Source organism: Boleophthalmus pectinirostris, unplaced genomic scaffold (assembly GCF_026225935.1).
Source record: "Boleophthalmus pectinirostris isolate CB_2022bp ecotype Guang Dong unplaced genomic scaffold, ASM2622593v1 HiC_scaffold_14, whole genome shotgun sequence".
Taxonomy (NCBI): Eukaryota; Metazoa; Chordata; class Actinopteri; order Gobiiformes; family Gobiidae; genus Boleophthalmus; species Boleophthalmus pectinirostris.
In genome coordinates this window covers 13,554,709-13,570,323 of record NW_026571047.1, presented here as the reverse complement: position 1 = coordinate 13,570,323, position 15,615 = coordinate 13,554,709, and the positions used below count along the sequence as shown (strand labels likewise).

The following is a 15,615-nucleotide window of genomic DNA, read 5'->3' as shown; positions in this document are numbered from 1 at the left end:
TTTCCTCCATATTAAATCATTATTATATTAAATCACTATTAGAACTAGTCACGTCTTCAAATAAATTTTCAATTTTAATATACTGAAATACTGATTCTTTGATTGTCACTATTGTTATATCATTACTGATTCATAACCTAGCAATAGTCTTTATACACTGTCCAATAGATTTGGTAATTTAAATCAAACAATAGGCCCTATTTACAGAGCTGCCTGGCTAGTTCTGCTTCTCTCAAAAACTGCGGAGCTTCACTTCCTGCTCCATTCATTGTGTAATGGGACGAGTCGTACTCAGAATAATCTGTATTTAAATATTAGACAGAGGAGAGCAGGTTACATACATAATGAAAGGAAAGCAAGTTGAGACCGATGTAAATACTTCATCGGATGAAGCTTCTGTGAAAAGTAAGATTTTGTGTCTCAACGCTAGTGCTAACTGAAATTAAAATGAATTAGTGATGTTAAAATAGTGCTACGATCTGAATGATTTTGCACAGAAAAATAACCCACTTGTCATTAGATGTAAGTTGTTTTGTGTTCTACTTTGAGATTTGGATTAAGTTAACGTTAGCTTTTAAACATAAATACCTACTTTTATGCACACGGGTTGCTGTCTGTGATTATTTATGTGTAACTGATATTTAAGTATAGATTTATTTTAGCATGACTCAACTAATTCTGAATACATAATGAATGGAGCAGGAAATGCAGATCCACAGTCTTTGAGAGAACCAGAACTAGCCAGGCGCCTCCATGAAGAGGCCTATAGAGCAGACACCTCCCTCACTGACAGCGCCCCAGCCACTGACCCAGCTATCAGTGCCGCTGTTGAACACACTGTCAGCGGCTGCCAGACACACTGGCCTGATGTAATCTGTGAAAGTGACCCCTGAGCAGAGCAATGTTGTTATCACTGATATCACTTGTTGTCATATTTCGGATGTAAAATTCAAAGGTAGTTTTATCAGCTGCAGCAGAAAGACCCTGTGGCAACCGAAAATATGACAAGGGACAATAATGTAATAATTTAGGCAAACCTTAAATGAAATAAGCCCATAATGTAATAACCAGCCAATAATGTAATAACTTGGGTCTGCATATTTAATGCAATAATTTGTTTTATTTCATTCATAAAAGATTTCCCCAGTGGCCAATGAGTTAAATATGATAAATAAATAAAAAATAATTTGTTTTCAATTTTGACAAATTCCTGTAGTTTGCAGAACATTTTAGTGGCTAGGGTGGGAAAAGAAAAAAATATATAATAAAAAATAAAAAGAATTCAGAAAAAATCTGGCAAAATAGCCAGCCCTACTTGTCCATATAAAGCTCAATACAATGTGCCTTTATATGGTGAAATTGACTGGTAAATTTGAAATGTCAACCATGCAGCACTGGTAACTCCACCTACAAATGAGTTCCTCAAACTAGCCCCTTCAGCATTAAAACCCAGAAGCCTTGCCTCTATTTCCACTGTCTGAGCTGCAGAAATGCAATATGGAACTGTTACTTTTATGAACTATAATTTTACAAAGATTAACACAATGTACTGGATCATCATTTTTTCAGGTAAGACATTTTTGACCTTGAGATGCCATACACTGTATAAAAAAGTGAATTATGCGAGTGCAACGTCCCGACAGCATTCAGCTCTACTCGAATGAAGCTCGTGATTTAAAAAAAGAACAAAAAAACTAAGCTCACAATGCTAAAGGTTACATGAGCAAATTTGAAGCCAGGCTCTATAATATGAATAGGATATTATATTTTTTTATTTTTTTAAAGGACAAAATAAGGAGAGGAGAAAAAAAACAGGGTCATGTAGAGCGGGTTAAGACGAACTTTTTAAGACCAAAATGATGAGGCTCACAGCAGCAGTCACAAAGAGAGGGACGGGAATATTCCAGTGTAAGTCAATGGAACAGGGTCTGAAGAAGCTGGAAGAGCCCGCATCTGAACTTCCTATTTGGAACCATGCGTCTATAATAAAAAAATATTTTATTTTATTGTAGTTCTATGTTTGGAACATGGTGGCAAGTGCGTTATCTATGTCCATCATTTATATATACAGTCTGTGTGAGATGCACAATGAAGAATATGTTAATCTGTGCTAGTGATATCATCATACACTAAAACCTATTCATGCTGTTTTTTTTGTTTTGTTTTGTTTTAGTTTTTAGTTAGTTTTTTTTAAATTTAATTAGGCTACGGGTTATCCCCACATTGGGTGTATCACAATGTGTAAAATCAGACACACAAATATTTCCATAGAATTTAAGACATGTACAAAGTTACATTTTGTTAGTCATTTTTCTAGACTTTTGGAAAAATGGAAAAAACGCTTGAATACTAGTCCATCACAAATAATCAGAATATCATGAAAAGGTTGTCTCTCATTTAAAGAGTCTGTTTCTTGAATTTTTATGATTGTGGCTTACAGATAATGAAAAAACAAAATTCTGTTTCAGAAATTTTTTATATTGTGAACTAGCTGAATATAATCAGCAAATTAACTTAAAACACCTGCAAAGTTTTCATGAGCCTTTAGGACTGGACAGATGCCCAGAAGACAGTCACTGACAGCCTCACAAGGGTAAGACACAAAAGGTCATTGCCAAAGCCTGCTTGGATACAGCACTCTGAACAACCAAGCAGGCTCATAAAAGCTTGAGTGGAAGAAAAAAAGTGTGATAGGAAAAGGTGCACCAGCAAAAGTGATAACCGCAGCCTTGAGAGGATTATCAAGCAAAGTCTACAGTACTCAAGAATTTGGAGGAGCTTCATAAGGAGTGGACTGAGGCTGGAGTCAGTGCATCGAGAGCCACTACACACAGATGAAACATTTGGGACATGAGACAATGTCCGAAGCGTCTTACCTGGGCTGTGGAGGAAAAGAACTGGACTATTGCTCAGTGGCCCAAAGTTCTGTTTTCATATAAAAGTAAATTTTAGAATCCACATTGCTTGAAGTCCAGTGTGAAGTTTCCACAGTCAGTGATGATTTGGGCTGCCGTGTCATCTGCTGGTGTTCCACTGTGTTTGCTGAAGTCCACAGCCAACACAGCCATTTACCAGGACATTTTACAACACTTAATGCTTCCTTCTGCTGATAAGCTTTATGGAGATGCTGATTTCATTTTCCAGCCTTGGCAACTGCTCACACAGCCGAAGGTTCAATGACCATGCCGTTACTGTGCTCAATTGGCCTGAAAACTTGCCTAACCTGAACCCCGTAGAGAATCTCTGGGGTATTGTCAAGAGGAAGACAAGAGACACCAGACCTAGCAATGCAGATGATTTGAAGGTCACTATCAAAGCAACTGGGGCTTCCATTACACCTGAACAGTGCCAAAGGGTGATTGCCTCCATGCCACAGCACACTGATGCAGTAATTCAGGTCAAGCAAAGTGGCACTTTTTTTCTCAGCTTGGCATATGACGTATGGGAAAAAAAGAACAACAAATCTGTTTTATAGGCAATGTTATCCCACTATCTCTGTTAATTTATAAAAATGCTAATAGAAATATTAGAAATATAAAAAAACAACAACATACTGGAAAAAATCCTGCGTTAAACCATCTGTCTGATAATAATAACCCAATAGCCTATCCATACAGGCAAAGAAGGTGATGTGTCTTAACCAACAGCACAGTCTACAATGACATTATACAATGCTACATGATAGATGTAACAGAACCACCAACCATCAAGTGAGAAAAAATGTATACATCTGTTATCAAGAAAATATTTGTAGTGAAGATCCATTTTTCTTCTGAGAGTTAGTGTATGTGGCTAATAATACAATGAGATAATTGTCATGGACAATTGACTCCAGGGGTGTAGTGGGCGTGGCACGCGGGGGTACGCCATCCACCCACTTCTCCTCACATAAGATATAAAAAAATATATATATATATAAAATAGCCCACAACTTAAATATCAAACCAGAGCTATTGGAAATGATGAAAACAACCTGCATAGGCTTATGATATCTCCAGTACTGTCCTATAGAGGCATGCTGCTACTGTCAATAAGCTTACATGTTGCCATCTCGAAAAGACTGCACCCTTCCCTCTCAGCTATCCTGTTTTGGTGCGGGGAGTAAGGACAGGACAGTGTTTGATTTAGTTCTCTCTCAGGAGTGTCTGAAACTCTCTGTTAGTGAACTCAGTCCCATTATCTGACCAAATGCATTTCACTGTGCCATAAGGCGCCGGGAACTTCTCAATGGCCTGAGCTGTATCACTCTTTGCTTTTAGAAAGTAAAAAAAAAACACTGCCCCTGTACACACATCTGTGAAAGCCTGCATATACTTGAAACTATCTACTGATCCATTGTTTACTGGATCAGCTAGATCTGTGTCATGTGCATGCCTATGGTTACATCCTGCAATTTCAATATATATGGTACTCATAATTGCAATGACCCATTTTACCCATGTTTGGATATTATGGCTGACATTACATACATAATTTTCATCACACTCGGTTTGCAAGTATTACATTCTCTTACATAAATGTATGTCAAACCTTGTGCCATCAGGCACCACAAGAACATCTTTACCTTCGTCGAAGAATACCTTGGCACCATAAGCGGTGGCACACTTTACCGAGAAGAGTTCTTGGGGGAATGAGTGGATGTATAGGGCGTTCTTTAATATCACTGCACATTGGCGCCCATCGCTATCAACAGTGTTGTGTAAGTTCACACTTTTCATGAACTAGTTCAAAGTTCAGTTCACACTTGTTCAAAGTGAATAGTTCACAATTTTAATTTTGAACTAGTTCAAAGTTCAGTTCATTTTATATTTAGATGAGATCTGTAAATGAAAGGCTGCATTTATTTTTCAAACTGACTTCTAGTTTACAACAACTTTACAAGATACACTGTTGGACAAGTGACTTTAAAACTGTAATGTGTTATTTATGACTTGTTACTGTCATTTCAAAGTAATTTGTTACATTACAATATTACTGTATTTAAAATGTAAAACATTACACGACTATTGCAGCACTTTTAATTTACTCTCACCAAAAGAACTGTTACGATGCTGAACTTTTGCGCCGTATATGGACTGAACCAGGACTAAACCAGGTCTAAACCAGGACTAAACTAGAACTGAACCAGGTCTAAACCAAGACTAAACCAGAACTGAACCAGGTCTGAACCAGGTCTAAACCAGGAATAAACCAAGACTAAACCAGGACTGAACCAGAATTGAACCAGGACTGAACCAGGTCTAAACCAGGACTGAACCAGGTCTAAACCAAGACTAAACCAGGACTGAACCAGAACTGAACCAGGTCTAAACCAGGATTGAACCAGGACTAAACCAGAACTGAACCAGGACTAAACCAGGTCTAAATCAGAACTGAACCAGGACTAAACCAGGACTAAACCAAGACTAAACCAGGACCAAACCAGGACTAATCCTGGACTAGAACTTGGAATCTAGGACCGCCCCTGAGAGAACCCCAGTGCGATGGGGCGTCAGCTGCGTTTAGCTCGGTGGAGCGCGGACTTCTGCGTCGGTCCTTTCGCTCAGGATCACGGTCTACGCGGGCGCACCTCCGGCGTTTCACCGCTGCTGATATCGCGGTGATTTTAGCAAATTTGTATGAAGAAAAACGAAAAACCCACCATTTCAATCCAGGTTAAAAAAGAAACATATGTACCAAGTAAAATAATACGCGCGCGGAGCAGCACGTCCTGTGCGTGTAGATTTCAGAAAATAGGATCCATCCTATTTTTTGACGCTCTACAGGAGCGTAGGCGCGTATCCCCGTCAAAATCCACAGAGAGCATGTATCTATTGTTGTATTTGTGCATTTACCATCAGCACATTGTGCTCCCTGGGCAGTTGTGTATCATGTGAAAGAGCCCAGATCCACATACACTGTTAATTAGTGCTTTGAAATTTACTTTTGAAATACTTGCGTTTGCCGTGGTCAGCCTGTACAGAAGGTAAATACAAGCAGCTAAACGCGCCCAGTCAAGTTTGATTGACTTCCCATTGAGAGACACAAGAGCCCGTACGTTCCGCTAAAGCTGCCGGTGGAGTCGCCTTCGCGTTGACACGCGGCTGTGGTTTCACGAGGTGAAGTGTGAGCAGATCCTGACTCGTCAGGTGAAAACAAATTCCGACGTTTAACTGAACCCCAACAGTGACGTACGTCGTTCATCACACATAATTTGAACAAATTCACGTTCAAGTTCTTGATTTACAAAAGTGTTGCGTTCAGTTCAAAGTTCACTGAAAAATGAACGTGTTCAATGAACGTGTTCTTTTGAACTCGTTCATGCACAACACTGGCTATCAACAAGGCATACCTGTGCTTCTCCCCTGCCTTGCGCTAACCCGAAGGTACACTTGTCCTGTCTGCCAGCTCCATGCTGTGTCTCTCTGCCTTGAAAGTGTTGTCAAAGTTATTGAACCGGCTCCTGTCATCTATAAGACTGAAGTATAGTTCTCAACACGCACTGCCCCCGTTGCCTTGTCGCAGTCATTTTTGATTTATGGATATGCGTCGAGGTCTGTGCACGGCGAAGTAATTCACTGCCAAAACGCTAAGGGGCGACGATATGTGTCCATTCATATATACGGTCTGTATGTATGACCCGCAGACGTATAATCTCTGAAAAGTTTAACATGAACCATCACACCTCCTGCTTAGAACTCCACGTCCCGCACTTGCGCTAGCGCTAAGATTGGGGGCAAGATATGGCCCCAGGTCCGTCGAGGGTCCATTCTTCTTCTTTGGCACTGCTCCGGCTTTTAGTACCCTCTCTCCCGGCCTCGTCAGCAACTAGGTCCGAATCTTCTGTGGCCTCAAAGTTACGCAGCTTGGCTTTGAACTCCCCCAGCTTCATGTCCGCTGAACCATCTGTAACCATAAGCATGAACGGAAAATATTATTTTGTAGTTTAGTAGTCTGGAGAGTAGAATTATTAGTGCAGCAGATGAGTGGAAAAAATCATTCACTTTGGTATAAAAGCATGAAATTTGGCATAGATACTCTTTAAGGGGCAACATGTTGGAAAAAGGCGTTGGCCACTCAAAAATTCAATATGGTAGCCATTTTTCAAGATGCTACTAAATAGTTACTATATAAATTATTCAAAAGTGATCCAAACATAACATATGGTATAAATACTCTCTAAAGTACATGATAATGGAAAAAAGATGCTTGTCACAAATTCAAGACGGCCACCATTTTAAAAGATGGCCACCATTCCTGTAGAGCAGGGGTGTCAAACTCATTTTGGTCCGGGGGCCGTATCCAACCTACTTTGATCCCAAAGGGGCCGGATCAGAAAAACTCATGGCATATATACCCCAATAATAACAATAAGTTCAAATATTTGTGCAGAGAAACGCAAATCAATTACAGAAATCTTTTTTAATTGATTAACTCTTTCTTATTATAATATTATAATATTATGAACAACCTGAAACTTTAAGAAAAATTAATTTTCAACACAATGTTTTAATATTAACTTGTATGCAAATAGGAATAAGTCAATTTTTCTTGGAAAATCCTGCACTTGGCTCCACTTTTCTCATGTTGGACATTTTTCTGATGAGGGTGTCACGGTCACCAGTCAAAACGATCGTCCTTTAAGAGCATCTGGAAAGAGACAAGTCTTCATTTGTGCTGCTTTGGTGGGAGGGGCCACGTACAGAGACGCTGGAGACGCTGCTCTGCTCAGCACCGCAGAAAATTAACAATATTTTAATAGAAAATATAATTAAAATATTTTAGTAGAAAATCACCCAAGGGCCACATTAAAGGTCTTGGAGGGCCAGATCTGGCCCCTGGGCCTTATGTTTGACACCTGTGCTGTAGAGTATTAATTATTTCAATTGTTCAACTGGTGATGCAAACATAAAATCAGGCAGAAATACTTGATTCCTTTTCAAAGTATCTTCTATACCACCACTTTCATTGAGTTGTTCCAGGTCCAGGGCCATTGACATTTTGCTGATCTTGTGAAAGAGTGGAATGTTGGTGGCAATCATGTTTTAAGAGAAACATTATAGGTAGATGGTGACTGGAGGGGTTTCTTTGTGTCTTTCTGACAAAGACAACATTTCATTCAGTCAGTTGGCCTCTTGACATTTTGGGGGTTTGTTGTATGATTAAGGCAGAGGGTTTATCCTTTTACCACCTCAATCATAGACATAGTACACATTTATGTTTGGGATAAAACTAGGTTCGGGTCACCTACACTTAGCCCGATCATTCATCCAATGCCATTTAAGTCCCATGTGATCTGCACACCTTCCGGGTAAGCATACATGAACAAGTCATGTATTGCCCTGCTTGGCACTGGCACAAGCTGTCAATTCAGGTGTGGCTATCTAACTCAGAGTCCTGCACTGGGTACCCAATCGGCAGGTTTTAACTTTTTGGAATTTTACGGACAGGTATGCAGGCAGGTAGTGATTACATACGGGTGGGTCAGGTGAATCAAAGGAACAACAAATGGGAGAAAAATACTTGACATACTTGCAGGGCATCGGTTGCCCCGGAAACAAGTGCCATTTCCCGGTCTTTTCCCGGAACAATGTCAGACCAGGCTGAGAGAGTGATTTTAGTGTATTTGTAACATAAAACCATCAGCAGGGGTGCTCTCCTGGTTTAGTCTTGGTTTAGACCTGGTCCAGTCCTGGTGTAGTCCCAGCGATCAGCTCGGCGGTTGTGGCGTGTGGCCTATATATTTATGTTAATGACACTGGTTTAGTCCTGATTTACACCTGGTTAAGTCCTGTTTAGACCTGGGTTTAGACCTGGTTCAGTCCTGGTCCAGTTCTGGTGCAGTCCTGGTGTAGTCCTGGCAATCGTGTCTGTGGTTGCAGCATGTATATATTTATAATCAGCTAATGACACAGTGTCAGTTCAGTCCTGGTTTAGTCCTGGTTTAGTCCTGGACCACTGAGCTTTCGGACTAATGGGCTGACCCCAATTTATCACGGACATGGGCGGGTAACGCGGGTAATGTTAACAGGTCCAGGTGGGTGCAGATTTAACTTTGATATAATCACAGGTGAACAGGCACAGGTGTGGTGCTGTACTGCGTGGGTGTGGGCAAGTGTGGGTCTCCAAAAATCGACCCGAGTAGGACTCTGATCCAACTACATATATTACTCGCTAATTGATGAGGGGCTGTTAGATGCATTTGGGACACTAAACTTACCTAAACTATTACTACTAGTCAAGAACTACAGTGTAAGTAAAACTAGATGAGCTGACACTGAAGTCCATACTGAGTTTAACAGCAGTGAAGTCACCAGTGTTCCCTGGTTGTGTAATGATGTTCATTCTAATTAAACTAAACTTTCCTTAACATATTAAAATGAGCTCTGACAGAAATGGTGGCCATCTTGAAAATCGTGGCCATCTTGAATTTTTGAATGACACACACCTTTTTGCACGAGAATGTTCCTTGAAGAATGTTTGTACCCATCTTGATGATAGCCTCACCATTTGATCACCATCTTGAAAAAATGGTGGTGGCCATCTCAGCCATCATATGGTTGTCATCTTGATTTTTTGAGGGACAAAAACCACTCTCCAAAAAACATTCTTAACAGAGTATTTTCACCAAATTTTATGCTTACACCACAGTTTGAACACTCAACATAATGAGCATTTAAGACAAATAGCGGCCATTTTGAAAAATTGCTGCCATTTTGAATTTTTGGGTGGCTAATACATTTTTCCTGAAAAGTGATCCTTAGAGAGTATCTGTTCCAAATTTCATGCTTTTATACCGTTTTGAAAGATTTTCTTGAAATATGCAATTAATCTGCTGCACTATATACAAATAACACATTTTAGCCAAAAATAACTTTATCATGTAGATTTAATTTCAAAATATAAAATAAAGCAAATAACCATAAGAGGGCGTGCCATTCACTACTTCAATTTACTCATTCACTTCTTCAGTTGGCTCAAAAATACATTTCAAAGATCTTATATGAAATTAGTCTTCAGCCATGGCCTTAAAAGATACTGACTGCAACACCACTGCACAATGCTTCAATAAGAAATGTTTATGTTCTAAAGGCAGAAGAAGTACTGTAATTGGATAGTTTGATTCTAAGCCCATCTACATATTAATTTTACACCATGGCTGGGTGGTAAGCTGGAATTTGGGTCAATTGTTAACCAGGCAGTAAGTGTAGCAGCCAGTGGCCCAATGCCACTGACCACCTGGTTACTGATTTAAACTTAGTTTAATGCACTTTTAACATAAATCCACAATTAAATTCTTAGTTCTTTATTGGCTTACCAATACCATCCACTTATTCCACAATACAAACAATGCGGTCCATGGTCTCCAATCAGCAGCATGTGTGGCTGCCATCTTGGCCCTTAAATATATTATTGCCCTACTGCTACACAGTGGGTGGAGGACAAAGTGACAGGCATGCACCAAATAAAGGTCAAAATGGCTCCTACATTAAGCATACATTTAATTTATAAAATTTGTATTTATTTTTTTCTTGTCTTTAGTGTTACAGAGTATAAGTGGTTTTAACATTGAACCTGTATCTTGGAAATCATTCAGTAACCCTGCGGCAGGATTTGGACACAAGGTGATTCAAAAAAAAAATGGGTAAGTGAGAGTAATGCGTTAAAATACATTGTGTTAAAAGAAATACTCGAGAATGTGTCTGTTTTATACATGTGTCTTCACAGCTTGCTGGTCAGTGCTCCTCTTGAGCAGTATTCACAACAAAGAAGAGGAGAGATTTATAAGTGTTCACCTACAAGCATGAGCTGCAGCAAAATCCAGCTTGAATGTATGAGAACCAATTATTTGATCACATTTTACTCTTCACAATGATCTAAGCTGTTCTTTAATACTATCTCCACATTTTACACAGTGCCACCTTATGCAGATAACTCCTCTCTTGGATTGGCAATGGCATTTAACCCCAGCAATGAAAACTCTCTGGTAAATTATTAAAGCCATGCTCTTCTGGATTTATTATGTTATCGAGTAACAATGTTAAAGTGATACTGTTTGGGATTCCTAAATTGTCTTCCCAGGGCAGAAAAAGATAAAATACAGTAATGTATAGGTTTAGTTTAGTGAGTTATTTTCAGGTGACATAGAAGTTACAATAGCTTCTCAACTTGCATTGAACTTACTTTCCCTTAGTTGCACCACATTGCATTTATAGTTTGAGAGCCTATATAACGATTTAAACATTGTATTATGAACGCTAATGATGAAGATGTCTCTTATCAGGTTTGTGGGCCAACCATTCCAAAAGATTGCAGGAGCATCACCATGTACAACGGTCTGTGCTTAGAGATTGATCAAAATAACAATCTAAGAAGAACCACGCCTACGTCTACTGCAGGTACATAGACTTATATTATATAGCCCTATGGAGATCAACAGTGACCATCTGCCCCTGATTCTGCAAGTAATTCTCCCATTCATTTTTCCCATAGACTTTTGAAAGAAATTAATGTTACCTAATCAGCTATGTAATTAATGACTAGAAGATGTGTAATTTTATTCAAAATCAGTTTCTGAAACCTTGTAAACCTCTAAGTTATTCAAATATTTCACAAAATTTGAAATGTGTTTTTTGGACGTAATAGAACTGTGTTATGTATTTTACTATTCATGTAGCTGGTTAACCTCTGCGATGTCTTTGAACTCTTAAAATTAGAATTTTCCAAATGTCCATGGGAAAAATGAATGGAAATTTTACTTCTGTAACCTGTGCAGACTTTGAAGTGGACAGGACTGTTGAGCTCCATGCACATGATTCAGTTATGACTATAGGCTCTATAGGGTATGACTTATTAGTAATCTCTTGTCCTAACAGAATGCCCGAGCCAACCAGCAGACATCGCATTTCTTTTAGATGGTTCAGGTAGTGTATATCCAGCAGATTTCTCAAAAATGAAGACCTTTGTCATCAATGTGACTGAAAATTTTCTCAGAAAAGACTCAAAGGTGGGAGAAAATATTTTTACCGAAGTTGTATTGTAATAATAATAATAATAATAATAATAATATGTATTTCTTTATTTTAGTTTGCCATCATACAGTTTTCACATTCGTTTCGTATCAGTTATTATTTCAACACTTTTCCAACTGAGTCGTGGCAGTCACAAATAAATAATATACAACAACTGAGAGGAGGCACTTACACAGCTACAGCAATACAGAGAGTTGTGTAAGTAACTGTGGCTGATGCCAGTTTCTGCTGCATTATAAATTATAATGATTGTACAAATATGAAATCTAATACAATTTTTTCAGAGATGAAGTCTTCACATCATCAAGTGGTAATCGACCAAATGCAAATAATGTACTGATTGTCATTACTGATGGAGAGTCCAGTGACGGACTTTACTTACCAGGAGCTAGTGCGGCAGCAAACAGAAAAAATATTATTCGATTTGCCATTGGGGTAAGATATGAAGCTTGACTTCAAATCAAATGCATTTAGTTTTACTCATCATCTCACTTTGTCAAAACTTGTAGGTTGGGAATTCATTTAATAATCCTTCAGCAAAGGATGAGCTTATAACTATTGCATCATCTAAAGACCATGTCTTTCAAGTTGAAGGATTTGATGCTCTTGAAAAAATAAGACAGACTCTGCAGGAAAAAATCTTCTCTATTGAAGGTAACTACATATTCATTGCTTTTCATGGTCAAAACTTTGTTCATTTGATTTTTAGTGTTAGATTTGAACTATAAATACATTTTATTTAGGAACTCAAACAGGTGGGGAGACTTTGAAAATGGAAATGTCCCAGTTGGGCTTTGCTGCAGCCTTTTTTAGTGGGGTAACAGTCCACTTTTAGTGAGTATACAAAACTTTACATATATTTAAATATGAGTGTTTTATCTTGCTTAGGGATTTCAAATGACAGCTGTTGGTGCTAATGAGTGGAAAGGAGGATTACAGAAGTACACCCAGTCTGGTGCCATGACGAGTTTCTATGAGCCTAAAAACATTGACAACGACAGTTACCTTGGCAAGTCTTTCTAAAATGTTGAAAGAGCAAATGTGTTTCATTTCTGCTATGTTTTGACACATTGTGTTGCAGGTTATTCTATAGCTATTGCAAATACTGTGGCTGGGACATTTACAGCTGTTGGTGCACCACGGTATCAACACAGAGGCATTGTAATGTATATTGATAGTACTAACTCTAACACTAAGCAGATTGATCCAGTGGATTGGCAGGTGTGTAGTCACTGTTGAGACTGAATAAAGGCCAATGATCACCTGCTAACCTGCTGCTGACGCTGTGATTGATACAGCTTCAACAGAGTGGTGAATATTTTGGGGCAGAGCTTTGTACAATGGATGTCAATGGTGACATCTTCACTGACCTGCTGCTGATATCTTCACCAATGTACAGAGAGAAAGACAGGGAAGGAAGAGTCTATGTTTGCGACGTAACTGATTCGGTAAAAGATTATCTTTTTTTTATGCAGAGTATGTATATATATATATAATTTATTTATTTTTATTAGATTGTGGATTGTCACTTTAATTCTCCGTTAATCCTGAGGGGGGTGCCAGAAAAAGGAAGGTTTGGGTCATCTCTTGCTGTACTGCCAGATCTGAACTCGGATAAATTGGCTGATTTAGCTGTGGGAGCCCCTTTGGAGAATGGTGGTCAAGGCACTATTTATATTTACCATGGCTCTGGGTTTAGGAGGATTAATCCCACCTATTCACAGGTAAGCGAAATCCAAGATTTCTTTGATTAAACAGCCTTTAGTACCATTATATCATCTCTTTTAAAATGTGGTGCTTTCCATCCAGTCTTTCAATCTATTATTATTATTATGGGTTTGCACATTTCCTCCCACTTGTCCCCACATGTGATCACTGGAATGTAGTGAATATACTACTAGGGCAATCTGAGTGTTCATTTGTAAAAGTTTCTGTATAACTGTGATTTATTTTTAAACACCATATAGGCCGGGAGCCAGGTCCACCCCTCAGGATGTTTTTTGCTACCTTTTTTTCACTATTATTTCCTGTTATATTATATCTTGGGCCATAACGAGTTGATAGGGACCAACCCCAACTCGGCCCCGTTTGGTCTCAGGGCCCAAAAAACACACTTTTTAAGAAAAGCTATTTGCGAAATTATGTAACTGTAAATATTAAGGTACTGAAACCGCATACATGGTCAAATAACCCTAAAATTTGGCATGGTGTATCCTGACACAAGGGGGAAACTAGCAGAAAAATATTTTGGGGCTTGCTGCCTTTCTACTGTCAAATATCACCCTCAAAATATCCTAAAAGACTAAAAAATGTCTGTCCGCCTGACAAATTGTCATCAAAAGTGATCATTTTTTAAGCATTTTATTGCATATATCAGTGCCTCAAATGTACATAAAAAAACCTCCCATGTTCATAAGCTTCAATTTAAGCCCAAGATGACCTTTGTATCTAGAGGGAAACAGCTGCTATGACCAAAGTTCTTCACTGTACCTCAAATCGGCAGGAGGCAGAACTTTCAGGCTTTACCATTACTTATGGGAATAAGCAGGATTTTTTTAATAGAAACAATATTTGAAAAGAGTTGACTTATGTACTGCTGTACTATATGAAGTGAATTACATTAAAAGTGAATAATGTTAATTACATTAATAGTGACTAATATTAAAACTCAAGGTCAGAGTGCAAGATAAAACTATGGTAACCAGGTTACACATACAAACTCACACACAACCAACCAACATCCTGACCCTTCATGTAACATCCCATCAGAAGTTATTTTCCAAAGACAATTGTGAGAGATGCTGATCATTTTTTCTGGTTATAAGAAGAGATTGAGTCTATTGGGAGATTGGTGTCCTTTTATAGGCGTCCATGACTTCTAGACTGAACATTAACTATTGTCAGATTGTGAGATAACAACCAACCAAAGTAGATGTGGGAGACAAAGTATGGTGTGTGTACGTGTGTGTGTGTGTGTGTGTGTGTGTGTGTGTGTGTGTGTGTGCGTGTGTGTGTGTGCACATGTCTGTGCGTGTGTGTGTGCGTGTGTGTGTGTGCGAGTGTGTCTGTGCGTATGTGTGCGTGCACATGTCTGTGCGTGTGTGTCTGTGCTTGTGTGTGCGTGCACTGATTTCATCAATAAGATCAGTTAAGTTTCTGTTTGAGGCTAAACTTCAATGAAATTGGAAACATTGGGTCTCAGTTCTTGTGTATTTACACATTGAATACTGCACATTATTTCATTGTTGTAATGAATACACTGATTTTCAGATGGGTGTAATGCAACAATATACTATTGAAAGCAGACAACATGCCAAAGAAACAACAAAATGATGAACTGGACAGCTGGTCAGAGTTCTTCAAAGCAGAAACCTCCACCTCAGCCATCTCTGCAAAACTACAGCCTGCATAGTTACAAGGGGACAGTAAATGATAGGTTCATACTTTTGTCTTCTAAGACTGATCCACTGAGTGCATTTACTGCGATCCATGATATAAAAAAGAAACTTCACACACAAACATTTGATTGTGCTGGTTAGCAAGATGTTGTTGAATCAGTTACTGATGTCTTTGGATTATGACTACCATAAAAGCTGCCAACACA

At 38.8% G+C, this 15,615-nt stretch overlaps 1 protein-coding gene across 2 annotated transcripts in view; it reads left to right on the top strand.

The window, feature by feature from the left end:
* Positions 1 to 15,615, top strand: part of LOC110159543 (integrin alpha-D-like) — a 62,349-nt gene that overhangs the window by 28,742 nt on the left and 17,992 nt on the right. The window contains exons 1-14 of one of the 2 annotated variants that reach the window (XM_020924103.2): positions 1,444 to 1,569; positions 10,522 to 10,624; positions 10,708 to 10,811; positions 10,896 to 10,966; positions 11,264 to 11,378; positions 11,856 to 11,986; positions 12,067 to 12,209; positions 12,296 to 12,446; positions 12,521 to 12,665; positions 12,755 to 12,828; positions 12,900 to 13,020; positions 13,093 to 13,232; positions 13,310 to 13,459; positions 13,526 to 13,735. In XM_020924103.2, coding sequence (XP_020779762.2) covers positions 1,491 to 1,569; positions 10,522 to 10,624; positions 10,708 to 10,811; positions 10,896 to 10,966; positions 11,264 to 11,378; positions 11,856 to 11,986; positions 12,067 to 12,209; positions 12,296 to 12,446; positions 12,521 to 12,665; positions 12,755 to 12,828; positions 12,900 to 13,020; positions 13,093 to 13,232; positions 13,310 to 13,459; positions 13,526 to 13,735 — 1,737 coding nt within the window. In that variant the 5' untranslated portion in view covers positions 1,444 to 1,490. Of the gene's footprint in view, positions 1 to 1,443; positions 1,570 to 10,521; positions 10,625 to 10,707; positions 10,812 to 10,895; positions 10,967 to 11,263; positions 11,379 to 11,855; positions 11,987 to 12,066; positions 12,210 to 12,295; positions 12,447 to 12,520; positions 12,666 to 12,754; positions 12,829 to 12,899; positions 13,021 to 13,092; positions 13,233 to 13,309; positions 13,460 to 13,525; positions 13,736 to 15,615 lie in introns of those variants that run through there. The other variant, XM_055149873.1, reaches the window with a different exon arrangement.